Below are 15431 nucleotides of genomic sequence, written 5' to 3' on the forward strand. Positions count from 1 at the left end.
TCCGGAACTTCCGAAGGCGTAGAAGAAGCAATAGACACAGGCAGGGAATCCCCATGAATACCACGACAGCCCCAACTTGAGACTGACATAGCCTTCCAGTCCAGGACTGGATTATGGGTCTGTAACCATGGCAGCCCTAAAACAACCAAATCATGCATTTTATGTAAAACCAGGAAACGTATCACCTCGCGGTGTTCAGGAGTCATGCACATGATAACCTGTGTCCAATACTGCGGTTTATTTGCTGCCAATGGTGTAGCATCAATACCCCTAAGAGGAATAGGATTTTCTAATGGTTCAAGAGTAAAACCACAGTGCTTAGCAAATGACAGATCCATAAGACTCAGGGCAGCACCTGAATCTACAAACGCCATGACAGGATAAGACGACAGTGAGCAAATCAAAGTTACAGACAGAATAAATTTAGGTTGCAAATTACCAACGGTGACAGGACTAACAACCTTAGCTATACGTTTAGAGCATGCTGAGATAACATGTGTAGAATCACCACAGTAGTAGCACAAGCCATTCCGGCGTCTATGAATTTTCCGCTCATTTCTAGTCAGGATTCTATCACATTGCATTAAATCAGGTGTCTGTTCAGACAACACCATGAGGGAATTTGCGGTTTTTCTATCACATTGCACCGAATTAGGTGTCTGTTCAGACAACACCATGAGGGAATTTGCGGTTTTGCGCTCCCGCAACCGCCGGTCAATTTGAATAGCCAGTGCCATAGTATCATTCAGACCTGTGGGAATGGGAAAACCCACCATAACATTCTTAATGGCTTCAGATAGGCCATTTCTAAAATTAGCGGCCAGTGCACACTCGTTCCAATGTGTCAGCACGGACCATTTCCGAAATTTTTGGCAATACACTTCAGCCTCGTCCTGCCCCTGAGACATAGCCAGCAAGGCCTTTTCTGCCTGAATCTCAAGATTGGGTTCCTCATAAAGTAAACCGAGCGCCAGAAAAAACGCATCAATATCAGCCAATGCCGGATCTCCTGGCGCCAGCGAAAAAGCCCAATCCTGAGGGTCGCCCCGTAAGAACGAAATAACTATTTTTACTTGCTGAGCAGAGTCTCCAGATGAACAGGGTCTCAGGGACAAAAACAATTTACAATTATTCACAAAATTCCTAAACTTAAACCTGTCTCCGGAAAACAGTTCAGGAATCGGTATTTTAGGTTCTGACCTAGGATTTCTGATAACATAGTCTTGTATGCCCTGCACACGAGTAGCCAGCTGGTCCACACTTGTAATCAAGGTCTGGACATTCATGTCTGCAGCAAGCATAGCCACTCTGAGGTAAAGGGGAAGAAGAAAGAAAAAAAAAAAAAACTCAGAATCTTCTTTCTTATAATCCCTCTTCTGCAACGCATTAAACATTTAATACTGGCCTGGCAAACTGTTATGACCCCAATGGCGAGGGTCTCAGAGGTACGTGGAAGTCTGCAGAATACAAAAATCCAGCTCATAGGGCAGTGGTAACTGGGTTGACCATATATCTACTCCTAACGCCAACACTAGAAGTAGCCGGGGATCATTCCTACGTAGATTCTAGATGACACGCTCCAGCCGGAGAATCTAGCTACCCCTAGTAGAGGAAAACAAAAGACCTTTCTTGCCTCCAGAGAAGGGGACCCCAAAGCTGGATAGAAGCCCCCCACAAATAATAACGGTGAGGTAAGAGGAAATGACAAACACAGAAATGAACCAGGTTTAGCACAGAGAGGCCCGCTTACTGATAGCAGAATAAAGAAAGGTAACTTATATGGTCAACAAAAACCCTATAAAAATCCACACTGGAAATTCAAGAACCCCCGAACCGTCTAACGGTCCGGGGGGAGAACACCAGCCCCCTAGAGCTTCCAGCAAAGGTCAGGATATAGATTTGGAACAAGCTGGACAAAAATACAAAACCAAAACAAATAGCAAAAAGCAAAAGGCAGACTTAGCTGATATAACTGGAACCAGGATCAGTAGACAAGAGCACAGCAGACTAGCTCTGATAACTACGTTGCCAGGCATTGAACTGAAGGTCTAGGGAGCTTATATAGCAACACCCCTAACTAACGACCCAGGTGCGGATAAAAGGAATGACAGAAAAACCAGAGTCAAAAAACTAGTAACCACTAGAGGGAGCAAAAAGCAAATTCACAACAGCTTTCCAGAACAAACTGCCTTCTCTTACACCAAAATATTTCTAGGACGGTATGGCTTTTTGACAATAATTTTACCATGAAGATCACTTCTGGCCAGACGTCTCAGAACAGTAGATGGCTGTAGCTATGTCCCACCAGCTACTGCCAGTTCTGAGCTGATGGCACCTACCAATATCTTCTGATTTAGAAGCGAAGTAAGCAAGATGTGTCTTTCATCTGCCGCATGAACTTTCCTTGGCCGACCACTGTGTCTATAGTCTTTCTAAGCCCATTTTAGCTCTTCAAAAGAACCTGAACAGCTCATCTCAATACCCTAGTCTGCATTGAAATCTTTGCCTGGGAGAGACCTTGTTGATGCAGTATAACTACCTCGTGTCTTGTCTTGTTGCTGAGCTCAGTCTTGTGCTGGTGTATGACCTGTGACATATCTTCCACAAACTCGCCTTTTGTGGCAGAGTTTCTGTTCCTCACCCAGTTTCCAGCTTCCGCCACAACTGTTTGTTTCAATTGATGATTGAGTTTCATCCTACTTATGAAAATGATGATCATCTCACCGGTTTTGGTATAATTGGTTTCTCGTTCACCTGACTTTGTTCAAGTGGACCTTGAAGAATTGATGATATTATGAAGGCAAAGGGTGGTCACAAAGTATTGATGGGATTTAGATTTTTATAGCTGGTTCTTCCATGTACCTTTGACGATATACTTGTCTATATCTATCTATGTGGAAGATTCACGGATAAACCACCATGACTATCTGTCCATACACATTAGTATGCCAGGAAACAATATCGGGATCTGTCGACCGTTACCTAAAAGTGCCGATATGCGGTATACTATCATCCTCTGAACCTACTAATTTCACTGGGACCGACTATTCACGTGTGTGTGTGTATATATATATATATATATATATATATATATATATATATATATATATATATATATATATATATATATATATATATATATATATATATATATATATATATATATATATATATATATATATATATATATATATATCTCCAATAATCTTCCTTCTACTGCATAAGGATTGGGCGTGTTGTATCTCATCATGTCCACTCCTTTTGTTCTCACGGGGGAAAAGCCGGTGCCAGAAATGTCTGGCATAGACTTTTATTTTCCCATTCTCTTCTCAAATTGAGCATCCAAATTAGTTTGGGATGAAGCTGTCGGCCAAACGAGCATTTGGCCCGCGGCTTTGTAGGGTGTATGGCCAACTATCAAGTAACCAGTCAGACAGCTTTTATTGCCAGAGTATCATTGGCAGGTGGTTGACTGTACGTCATACCACGCTCACTTTACATCGTTCATAGGATGTCTAATCCCATAAATCTCCGCTGCCCAAGCTAAGAAGTCCACGCGAGTGGATGAGATCTCGTAGCCGGTCCTCACCTTGGCCTCCTAACCATACAGCCATCCCTCATCCATGATCATGTTCTCCCGCAGATCCGAAAGTCTTTAGGAGAGTTAATTATTTAATGAAGATGATAAATCTTTAGGAAACTCGTCCCGCTATCTGAAGATCATGTGCTAGACAAGCCCGGAGAGGGTATCGATCCCATCATTGACTTGTGTTTATGGGTTCTCATTCAGCAGATAAACATTTACCGGCTGAGTAATGAATATGATTGATTAGCATTCACCTCTTTACAGGATTTTCTATTGAATACCGAGCTAATAGTACGGCTGGAGACGGCGATAAATAAGAAGCAGAACGGTCTGAAAATCCACGGTTCACTAGAGTATAGAGAAGTATTAAAGGGTTGTCCCACAAAACACATTCATCATCTGGGGAACAGGTGATAAATGTATGATTGCCGGGGGTGTGAGATTATCGCATACTCGACCCCCTTTTTGGGGGGCTGTGTGAGGGCGGTGTGTAACCAAAGGTGAAGTTTGTCATTTTCTCCTACTGCATATTGGCCATGGGGAGAGGCTCCTGCTGCAGTTAGTTGTGTTACAGATTCATCACAGTATCGGTGGCGGAGATGGACATGGTTGATGACTTGGGACAAACATTCTTCATGTAATTCTCACTTTCAAAGGGTTTTTTCCAACATAGTAAGTTATTCTGTATCCTATGGGTTGGAAAAAACGGTGGGGGGACATAGCGATAGGACTACGACCAACTGTAAAAATGGGGCTCTGAAGAGCCATGTCTGACTAGAAGGGCGGTTGAGTTTGCGCACCTACATTCATTTACAGGGAAAAGGCACGCAGATCTCGGTAGAAATCCTGGTGTGATGAAACTTCAGGAAAAAAAAGAGAAATATCCGTTTTGCAATTTCCAAGATTAGCGCGGATTACGCAGTAAGCTGCTTTGTGCGCCATTCATGTTCCTTTTTGGATCTTTAGGGTTTTTGTGGTGTTTTGAGTTGTTTGTGTGACATGTCGGCTCACCTTCTAAGGACCTGCCAAAGCTAATTGAGGAAATGTTTATAGGGTTATTCCTGATATCGGAGGGGGTCTGATGGCTGTTGTGACCCTAACAGGATGGCCAGAACAGAGGGGATCTTATGGCTGGGGACCTTAACAGGATGGCCAGAACAGAGGGGGTCTTATGGCTGAGGACCCCTACACGATGGCCAGAATGGAGCAGTGGCTTGGGGACCCCAACAGGAAGGCCATAAGGGAGCTCTGGCTTGGGGACCCCCACAGGATGGCCATAAGGGAGCTCTGGCTGGGGGACCCCCACAGGATGGCCAGAAGTGAGCTCTGCCTGGGGGACCCCCACAGGATTGCCGTGAGGGGGAGCTCTGCCTGGGGGACCACCACAGGATGGCCGGGAGGAAGCTCTGGCTGGGGGACCCCTATAGGATGGCCGGGAGGGAGCTCTGGCTGGAGAACCACCCCACAGGATGGCCAGAAGGAAGCTCTGGCTAGGGGGCCCCCACAGGATGGCCAGAAGGGAGCTCTAGCTAGGAGGGCACCCACAGGATGGCCAGAAGGGAGCTCTGGCTAGGAGGGCCCCCACAGGATGGCCAGAAGGAAGCTCTGGCTAGGGGGCCCCCACAGGATGGCCAGAATGGAGCTCTGGCTAGGAGGGCCCCCACAGGATGGCCAGAATGGAGCTCTGGCTAGGAGGGCCCCCACAGGATGGCCAGAAGGGAGCTCTGGCTATCTCCTGCAATCCCATACAGAATGAATGGAGCAGAAACCTTTCAATTCCAACAGGGCTTTTCAGAGCCATGTTTTCAAGATCAGTGCTGGTCCGAACAGTCAGACCCCCACTAGTACAGAAATTACTTTTGCATAAAAAGAATAAAATAAATTGAATCATCGGCATGTTGGTCATCTTGCAAAATCAGTGCCCCAACGTCATAATAAGAGATCTCCCTTGGGCCCTGTGGGATAACATCGCTCTGAGCATCGCACGTGTGAGCTCTTAAGATGCCACCTCTGATTCCAGATCCGTGCTCGATTCTTGCCTCCTTGCCCCACGGCGTCACACGTCTTCTTGCCGGGCGGTAATGATGACATCCACCATTCATTAGGCGGCTGCGCTCGGGTTTTCGTGCGTGTCATTTGCTTCGTCATTTCTACTTCCAGTGAAATAAATTTCATATAAATTGTCATTTTTTACGACTTGGTAAATGAAGCTTGCCACATGTATTCTTCACGTTCCCTCCCGGAGTAATTGAAAGCATGTTTGACATTTTACTCCTATTCGGGCTCTTCCTTATGGATGTGACCTTTTCTTTCCAAATTACAGTTCATCATAATTTGTGGATGTTTTTTTTTTTTTTTAACGTTTTTATGGTCGCACGTGCAAACGGTGCTTCCTGTTTACACCATGTTACCAGTGTACTTTTAGAAATTTCCCGTCCTTAAGTGCAGCTTGTGTTTTATAAAAACAAACATTGTGCTTTACTCACCCTTCCCGGGTCCGGTGCGGAGTCTCCTCCGTTGCTTCTGATGTCACTTCAAGATAATAACTGAAACGTGGAGCAGCGACAGAGACTCTGCACTGGACCTGGGGAGGGTGAGTGAGAACAACTTTTCTTATGCTGTGTGGTTCTTGGCTATGTGGTAAGAATAGAGGCTACACCTATGAGGGTTTCTGAACCTAATCTTAGGGCGACAAGCATGGCTCCGACAACTCAATTTCCATGACTCCGACTCCACCAAAATGGGCTCTGACTCCACAGCCCTGGCTACAAGACCACTCTGATTGTTCATTCTCCGCATACTGGTTGCATCGGGCAGCGTTAAAGGGCTTTTAAATTAGTGGACTTCTTAGAAAGTCGATCAGCACTTGTTATGGGCAGAAATCTGGTGTAAAAAAAAAAAAAAAAAAAAAAAAAAAAAACCTTCTGCTACTAATCCGCTCCGCTGCTTCTGCGTATCTCTAGTGTCACTGATCTCTTGATAAAATGTGTTTGCTGACCGGTGTGGGAAGCGCGCCACAAGGACACAGAGAGATAGCGACTCGCTTAGCAAACACTCACGAATTTCCCTGACCTTCCACCAGATTGGCGAATACCATATAACCTGTAATTTTACTTGCAGATGAACATTGAATTTCCTGCATTGTTGCAAGCAGGAGCCAGTGATCATGTGCTGCAACCTTGCTAGCTCCTTATTTTATGACTTTTCTACAATGGAGGCCAAGGTGGCAGCATTATAAAAATAAAAACTAGTGCTGAGGCTCTGTCGCCCAATGAAAAATTTGATCTGCCGGTCCATTTCTGAATGGCGAGTATCTGCTGTAAAGATGGATCCATCCATCTCCAGTATCCACAGCGATTAGAAGTTTTCCCGGAGAGGCGACATGAGGCAGCGGTCGGTGGTCGGTCTTGGCTGCGCTTTTTTAGTTTCCTAATCCGTCTGTTTCCTGTTCACAGCTCAGTGGGAAAGTCAGGGCTTCTTGATTCACAGGCTCTGGTTTCTCGCATTGTCTGGAAACGTTCCTTCTTAGAATCACTTCCTCAGAATTCAAGTCATTTACGCCATTAACTGGGCTGCTTTGTGTCCCTTCTAGATGGAGAAAAATGGAAAATAAAAAAGGATCCAGCCTCGTCCGTAGGCTGGTGAGGTAAACGGGTAATTAGAGGATCAGTAATGACATCGTCTGAGACCGCGACATAGAGAATCGCTTGTTCTAAGGCGAGGGATTGTAGATGCCGTGTGGCCACTTATACAGGCGGACGGACTACTAACGACGAGCTGTTGATAATTAGCCGGCAACCAGACTGGTCTTGACCTCTTAAAGAGGCCCCTCCACCCAAAATGTGACCAAATCCCTGGAGGAGAAGCCACCTATGGGCATTACTGATTTGAATGGGAATGGTGTAATTCTTCCTTTGCCCTGTGGAGGCGCTGCCAAAGGATTCCTCAACAGATCACTGGGTGTCCAGCTATGAGAAGCTGTGTGCCGCTCCGGCGGTGAGGCATTACCGACATGCTGGCCATCGGCTGATTTCCAGGTAACTGCATATATTGCATGTGCTTCCTATTCTAATTAAAGGGCTTGTCCACTACTATAAAAGTTGACCTCAGTGTGCCCAGGGCAATCATAGAAAGATGAGACAAAGAAACTTCTCCATACTTGGTCCCCACCGGTGCCTTGGTGGCCTCCACATCCATCAAGGAATAAGGACCACTGCAGCCTTCATATTCCACCTGAACCAACTTCTTCCGGTAGGGGCCACAGTGTGGCACAAAGACCTGGCAAGTGGCTGACAGATGCCATGTTGGTAGGTGCTATGATCCAATGCAGAAGTGAGAGGCGCTCTAGTGCCCACCTCAGAGATTTATGGTGTTGGTTGTCCCTCTTGGTGCATCTCCCTTCCCCCTAATGATTGGGGTCACCGCTAAAGGGGTCTTCCCATCTTGTGTATGATCAATGAACAGTCAACCTCCAGGACCCCCATCGATCCTGAGAAGGGTTCCCAGTGTTTGGTGTAGGGCATGACGGTAAAGTCTCAAGGAGCGGCCAACTTTCCTCCAATTGATGATGTCGGGGAAGAGAAGGATTGGGAGATTTTTAATGGCCGCCCCATCATGAACCTGCCTTGCTGGCCCCTCTTCTGCTTTGCGAGTGCCTTTTGTGGCTAAATTTAAGAACGTTCTTGGAAGTTCTCGTCAGCAGCGGGGTAAGGACAATGTGGGGTTTATTTTGTCATTTCCCCTCTCTTGCATTGGAAGCGCCGCGTACAGAAATAGGCGCACCCTCCGATCCGCGGCAGGATTGTGAATAGTGTCTAATTTACTGGAGCCGACGGCGCACGCGGCCTTACACGATACTAATGACGATCTGCTCGTAATTCTCACCATTGTCTGCACTTGGCAGATTTAAATTTTTTTAACTTTCCAGAAATTTGGCCGTTATATGGCGGGATGTGAATTTTGTAATATATGTGTATTGGAAAATCATGTTTCGGGTCCTATCTGAACCATAGGACCCCTATGATCCATTGATTGGGGGGTCATAAGGTCTCGACACATTGCACAACCACAGCAGGAGGGCGTTTGCAAGTAGCGTCGTCGAACATGATCGACCATCACTTAGACTTCTCCTTATTGCGGTTGCGTACTTAAGGGGAGGGCACCCTTAGGACCCTTATTTGCCTGATAGGTGACCCCCCCCCAGAGATCAGACATCTATGACCCAGTCTGTGGATAAATATTTAAAAAATCAGTAGCCGGAATCCAAAAATGGGTAACAGGTGCCCAGTGCAAAAAAAAATGGGACAGCTAATGAGGCAGAGAGGCTTTGTTCTCCCAGAGGCGCCAGAGCCAGTGTATAACTGCTTCCTACACCTTTGGGTATCACTTATAGAGTTACTGCCCAAAGTATGTAGATACCTGTCTGCACTGACGAGTGGCCATAAGTATCCAAATGCTTCTGTTCTTCCTCCTTTATTCTGTCTGCCATTGTCTGCAGCCTTAGTGCCAGCCTGCCCTCGAACACAGAACAAGAAGCCTCTCGCAGAGCTTTCCTAAGACCCTTTGATTAGATGCCAACTTCTCTTAATGGGGGGGTTATCCAATATGGAGGCGTCTTGAAAAGCAGTGGTTTCCAAAAAGTTTTGAGGAAGGATCTGGAAGTTGTCCAGCTTCCGTCTTTGAGTAGGACACCAAAGAGACTTGAATTTGGATTCTCACGCCGCATTTCTCCCCCATTAGTCCTCTGGATGATGTCAGGAGCATTACGAACAGCCAGGACCCTCACGTTGGTCGCCCCCCACAATCCTCCCTGACTTTTTTTCCAGAGAGCCTGGCAGTACCTTTTTGAGAATTTTTATGGAAGACACAGCTTGGCGCGGTTTGCCTTTTATTTAATGGAAAGGAGAAATGTCCAGCGCTCCGCAGGATGGTCAATGTTATCGGGTGACGGCAAGGGAAGATCGAATTAGGGAAAGAGCTGTGGTCTCCAGGGCGTCTGTGGGGGAAAGCTTTACTACCGTGACCTGACACGACTTTCCGTACGGCGACTTCATACTGATCAGTGTGAACACGCTCTATTGCGATAGTTGCTGACCGGAGGCCCTCGTGTAGTTACAATTCTCATGCAACCCTTTTAAAAGGGGATGTCTCATCTATGGTGATCAGATTATCACCTTTTTGTACCGCTCAAAGTTTAAAACTTAAAGAAAACTTGACACTTGCTGTAAAAATAACTTTTTTTCCCGCATAGTGTAATTGCCGCTGTTCTCCTGAATCTGGCGTTGTTTTCCTTTTGTTCCTACGCCTCTCCGTTCCGGAGATACAACCCTTTTCTTCCCTGTATATAAATCTAGTCTTCTTATCCAAGTGGGCGTTGCCCTCGTGGAGACTCCCAGAGGATAGTAGGTGGCCATGCCCAGTTGGCCAACAAGGCTGGAATTCCATACAGAGAAAGGGAGGCCATATCTCGAGAACAGAGAGGTGTAGGAATAAAATAAAAACTGCACCGGACTCAGGGGAACAGCGACATTTACACTGTGTACAAATTACGGATTTATGGCAACTGACAGGTCCTCTTCTTTAAAGGGGCCCTTCATTTGGAGCAGTTACATACCCACTGTATATCTGTATTATTTGAGCACACTATGGCGGCATTTTCTTGGAAACCTACTGCTTTCTTGCGCTTTGTACGGCCCGTTCATTTTGCACTATGTGCTGATGGCTGCATTGTTAGTCAGTTGTATGTCATTATTTGTGCTCCGTATGGCTGTATTATCTGTGTGATAGTTGGGCACTGGTTTTGTAGTATATGGCAGCGACCGCGCTGGAAAACACATTTCTTTAGCCAGCTGTTATAATTTCTGCAGCGTATGGCGGTAATCACATTGCACAACACTTCTCCTTATTGTACTGTCCACTAGTTTGCAGTGTAATGTACTTATTTAGGCAGCTATGTGTGTTTATATGGGCACTGTATGGCGGTCATCACATTGCATGATTATATTTTCAGTATATGGTGGTAGCAGTGCTATAACTCAGTTGGACACCACACAGTATGGCGCTTCAGCACTGTTTGGTATGTATATTTTGCACACTGCATGGCAGAATACCAAATTCTAGAAGGGGCGAGACAACGGGTACCTCACCTATGGCGGCATTCATGCAGCCGTGTGACGTGGCCTGTGAAGCGCGGTCTGTCCACTGGACCCCTGACCCAAACTCGGCAGCGTCATAGACGTATATAAATTCGGTACAGGAGACCCCCGGCCGGTTCGTGCGTCGCTGTTCATACTCGCACCACAACACACCTGTGATCTGGCGACACATTGCATTTCTTTCTGTGGAGTGACGAGCCATTTGCACCAACTTTTTCTTTTCCATCCAGCTGGGAATGATTTTGCCGTTCTCTCTGGTTCTGTTCTCTTCTCCATTACTCGCCCTCCTCCGTATAAATAAATGTAACACAATCCAATTCCTTACAGCTTTATTACCGGCTCTGGTTTATATGAGGCCTCGCAGCAACTAAATATTTGCGTAATTCATTTTCCTCTTCATCCATTAACCAGATGTGCTGTACGGGAAGAACCCTGTGTCCTTGTCCTACTCGTGTTCTGGTTCAGAAAAGGTTTTACATCTATAGAGCGGTATATCATCTGTAGAGGGGTATATGGCGGTGCATCATCTGTAGAGGGGTATATGGCGGTGCATCATCTGAAGAGGGGTATATGGCGGTGCATCATCTGTAGAGGGGTATATGGCGGTGCATCATCTGTAGAGGGGTATATGGCGGTGCATCATCTGTAGAGGGGTATGTGACGGGACATCATCTGTAGAAGGGTATATGGTGGTGCATCATCTGTAGAGGGGTATATGGCGGTGCATCATCTGTAGAGGGGTATGTGACGGTGCATCATCTGTAGAGGGGTATGTGACGGTACATCATCTATAGAGGGGTATATGGCGGTGCATCATCTGTAGAGGGGTATATGGCGGTGCATCATCTGTAGAGGGGTATGTGATGGTACATCATCTATAGAGGGGTATATGGCGGTGCATCATCTGTAGAGGGGTATGTGACGGTACATTATCTGTAGAGGGGTATATGGCGGTGCATCATCTGTAGAGGGGTATATGGCGGTGCATCATCTGTAGAGGGGTATGTGACGGTGCATCATCTGTAGAGGGGTATGTGACGGTACATCATCTATAGAGGGGTATATGGCGGTGCATCATCTGTAGAGGGGTATGTGATGGTACATCATCTATAGAGGGGTATATGGCGGTGCATCATCTGTAGAGGGGTATGTGACGGTACATTATCTGTAGAGGGGTATATGGCGGTGCATCATCTGTAGAGGGGTATATGGTGGTGCATCATCTGTAGAGGGGTATATGGCGGTGCATCATCTGTAGAGGGGTATGTGACGGTGCATCATCTGTAGAGGGGTATGTGACGGTACATCATCTATAGAGGGGTATATGGCGGTGCATCATCTGTAGAGGGGTATGTGACGGTACATCATCTATATAGGGGTATATGGCGGTGCATCATCTGTAGAGGGGTATGTGACGGTACATTATCTGTAGAGGGGTATATGGCGGTGCATCATCTGTAGAGGGGTATATGGCGGTGCATCATCTGTAGAGGGGTATATGGCGGTGCATCATCTGTAGAGGGGTATATGGCGGTGCATCATCTGTAGAGGGGTATGTGATGGTACATCATCTATATAGGGGTATATGGTGGTGCATCATCTGTAGAGGGGTATGTGGCGGTACATCATCTATAGAGTGGTATATTATGGTACATGTGTCTGCTTTTTCCCTGGGGACCCAGAGCTGTGTGACAGCAGCCCCATGTCAGACATGTATGTGGGGCCACATAGCGGCACATATGGAGCCCATAGGGGTTAATAATCCTGCTATATGGGTTCCTTGCACATGGCCCTCCTGTGGTTCTGTATGTCTACAGTTGGCAGCTCCATGTGGGAGCGGTGCCCATTAATAGCTCTCCGGTGTGAGTGACAGGAGGCTCGGTAATGGGCCGGTGACTCAGTGCTTTTGGCAAGTCCTAATCGCTTCGTGTTACAGTAGATCAGTACGTGGGAGTCCCCGCGGCCCACGCGCCCGTATAGGTGTGCTCACGCTCGCTTCCCTGTAAATGGATGAATAGAGCTGGATAATAAATTCCACCCACCCCTCTGTGCCCACAGTGTGCCGCCTCCGCACAGCGCTCATGGCACAGGAGGGGCCGCATCAGGTGTCACCCAGCTCTCCGTGCTGCCTACTGTCCTGCATGGTAACATGACTAGGATCGACCATTGTGGGGGCTCGTCCTCTGAGATTATAGGGGCTGCATTCCCTGTTAAGTGCTGCGCCCCCTTATTTCTTTTGCTGCCCAGATCCTCCCCACCTGCTGCCTCTGATGGAAACGGGTGCCCCTAATCACATTGACGGAGCTGTGCTGCCCTTACCCTGCACAGTGGGACCTCGGGGGGGCTGCGTCACAGGTTAGGGGACCCTTGGAATGAGGAACACTTGGGTAACCTACCATCTGTACCGGCGGCCCTGTTGGTTGTCACCCTGGAAGAGAAGCTCTAGTGAAGGGAGGGTCTGTGATGCTCCTGTGAGTGGGGGGTGGTCAGTGGCGCTCCTGTGAGTGGGGGGTGGTCAGTGGCGCTCCTGTGAGTGGGGGGTGGTCAGTGGCGCTCCTGTGAGTGGGGGGTGTCTGTGGCACTCCTGTGAGTGGGGGGGTGTCTGTGGCGCTCCTGTGAGTGAGGGGGTGGTCTGTGGCGCTCCTGTGAGTGGGGGGGTGGTCTGTGGCGCTCCTGTGAGTGGGGGGTGGTCTGTGGCGCTCCTGTGAGTGGGGGGGTGGTCTGTGGCGCTCCTGTGAGTGGGGGGGGTGGTCTGTGGCGCTCCTGTGAGTGGGGGGGGGTTGTCTGTGGGGCTCCTGTGAGTGGGGGGGTGTCTGTGGCGCTCCTGTCAGGGGAGGTGGTCTGCGACGCTTGTGTTGGGGGTCTGTGATCCTCTGTTTGTGAACCATGTGTTTGGTGGTTCGTGGATCTCTAGAGTGGGGGGTCTGTGATTCTCAGTGAGGGGGGGTTCTGTAACGCTTGTGTGTGGGGGGGATCTGTGACGCTTTATTGTGGGGTCTGTGAGGCTCTATTGTGGGGTCTGTGATGCTCTATTGTGGGGGGTCTGTGACGCTCTATTGTGGGGGGTCTGTGACGCTCTATTGTGGGGGTGTCTGTGACGCTCTATTGTGGGGGTGTCTGTGACGCTCTATTGTGGGGGGAGGTCTGTGACACTATTGTGGGGGTCTGATTCTCCTGTAACCCGCCCTGTGTAACCTGCCCTGTGTAACCTGTTGTCTCTTCTCCTGCAGTCTCTGATGCTCCTGAGCTGTGTGGCTCTCGCCTGTCTCGCTCTCGACCTCCTGTTCCTGCTCTTCTATTCCTTCTGGTTCTGTTGCCGTCACCGTAAGACCGAGGAGAACACGAATGCGGACTGCTGCTGCACCGCGTGGTGCGTGATCATCGCCACCCTCGTGTGCAGGTGAGAGATGACGACGTCTTTGCATTTTAGGTTTTCATTCTGTTTCTATCTGGAAGTTGGACCCCCGTAAGATTGAACGGACCATAGGGACCCTAAAGAGTAACTAAACTTATCCAATGTGTTACTGTGGTAAGCCCCTGTTTAGTTGATCGGGGGGGTAGTCTAAGCAGTGCAATATACAGATTGTAGAAGTCTCTGGGGGGCTGCCTCTTGGGTTACGTTCTCCCCCATAATGAAGCGAGTGCGGTCTGATCACCAGCCATGCGGCCACTAATATCTGCTCACATCTGTCTATATTTTGGATGTGCGGGGGGACGAGCGGTGCTACGACTTTCCATGGGGCGTTTGGGATGGGGGGGTGCAGCTCACAATAGGCGGCCCTCTCCACCCAGAATAGAAGATTTTCCTCAGAAACTGAAGTGTGCACCTAATAATTAGAGACTAAGTAATTAACACTCATTAGATCTTTCCAAGAACAGAGAGCCTGAGAGAGATCGTTCCTACATTATAGCAATGGCCGACGCAGTCCGTGGCCGACGCAGTCCGTGGCCGACGCAGTCCGTGGCCGACACAGTCCGTGGCCGACGCAGTTTGTGGCCGACGCTGTCCGTGGCTCTGCTTCTGCTGTAGTGGTCAAAGGAGACATATGTGATTTGAAGACCACCTCTGTCCCCCATACTAATGCATTCTCATTCAGCCAGTACAGCCTCTCCTGCCCACCACCATTCCTCCTAACCCACCCCCAATACACACACTATTTATGGCCGACAGCTACTCCTCTCTACACTATATCCCCCTATACACACACATGCTCGTATTTGCTGACAGCTGTCCCTCCTGATACCCCCATATATAATGCATGCTCAGTTCTGCTGAGTGTGCATATGTTCTCATTAGTCGGTGACTAATGCTGGCCATTGCCAGACATCTGGTGGCAGATGACCTACAGGCTCGGACATGATCAACCCTTCTTTTCCCGTCGGGGGAGAATCCGGGCCCCCCATAAGTGCCGTATATTACGCCAGCTGCTCTGAAATCATTGAATCCAGCGGTTGATCTAATGTCTATGGCCCCCTATGGAGGAGGAGCCCTGGGGTGATGGGGAATAAGACTGGTTTTATCAAAATGACCATAAGTGACCCTGCTGGAATCGGGGTCTCTGTCCCTGCATCAGGATGCTCTCAGATTCAGGGTGTTATGAATTCTATGGAGGACACTGGACCCGAGTCCTCTGATCTCACCATCGCGTTCAGAAGATCATGTAATCTGAGAGGTCGTCTAGGACCGGAGG

The 15431-nt window shown here is 48.1% G+C and overlaps 1 protein-coding gene across 5 annotated transcripts in view; it reads left to right on the plus strand.

The window, feature by feature from the left end:
• The window catches only part of TTYH3 (tweety family member 3), an 84630-nt gene that overhangs the window by 14031 nt on the left and 55168 nt on the right, over positions 1–15431 (plus strand). For all 5 annotated transcript variants that reach the window (XM_077274758.1, XM_077274759.1, XM_077274761.1 and 2 more), the window contains exon 2: positions 13971–14140. In XM_077274758.1, coding sequence (XP_077130873.1) covers positions 13971–14140 — 170 coding nt within the window. The remainder of the gene's footprint in view (positions 1–13970; positions 14141–15431) is intronic.

Source organism: Ranitomeya variabilis, chromosome 7, assembly GCF_051348905.1.
Source record: "Ranitomeya variabilis isolate aRanVar5 chromosome 7, aRanVar5.hap1, whole genome shotgun sequence".
Classification (NCBI taxonomy): Eukaryota; Metazoa; Chordata; class Amphibia; order Anura; family Dendrobatidae; genus Ranitomeya; species Ranitomeya variabilis.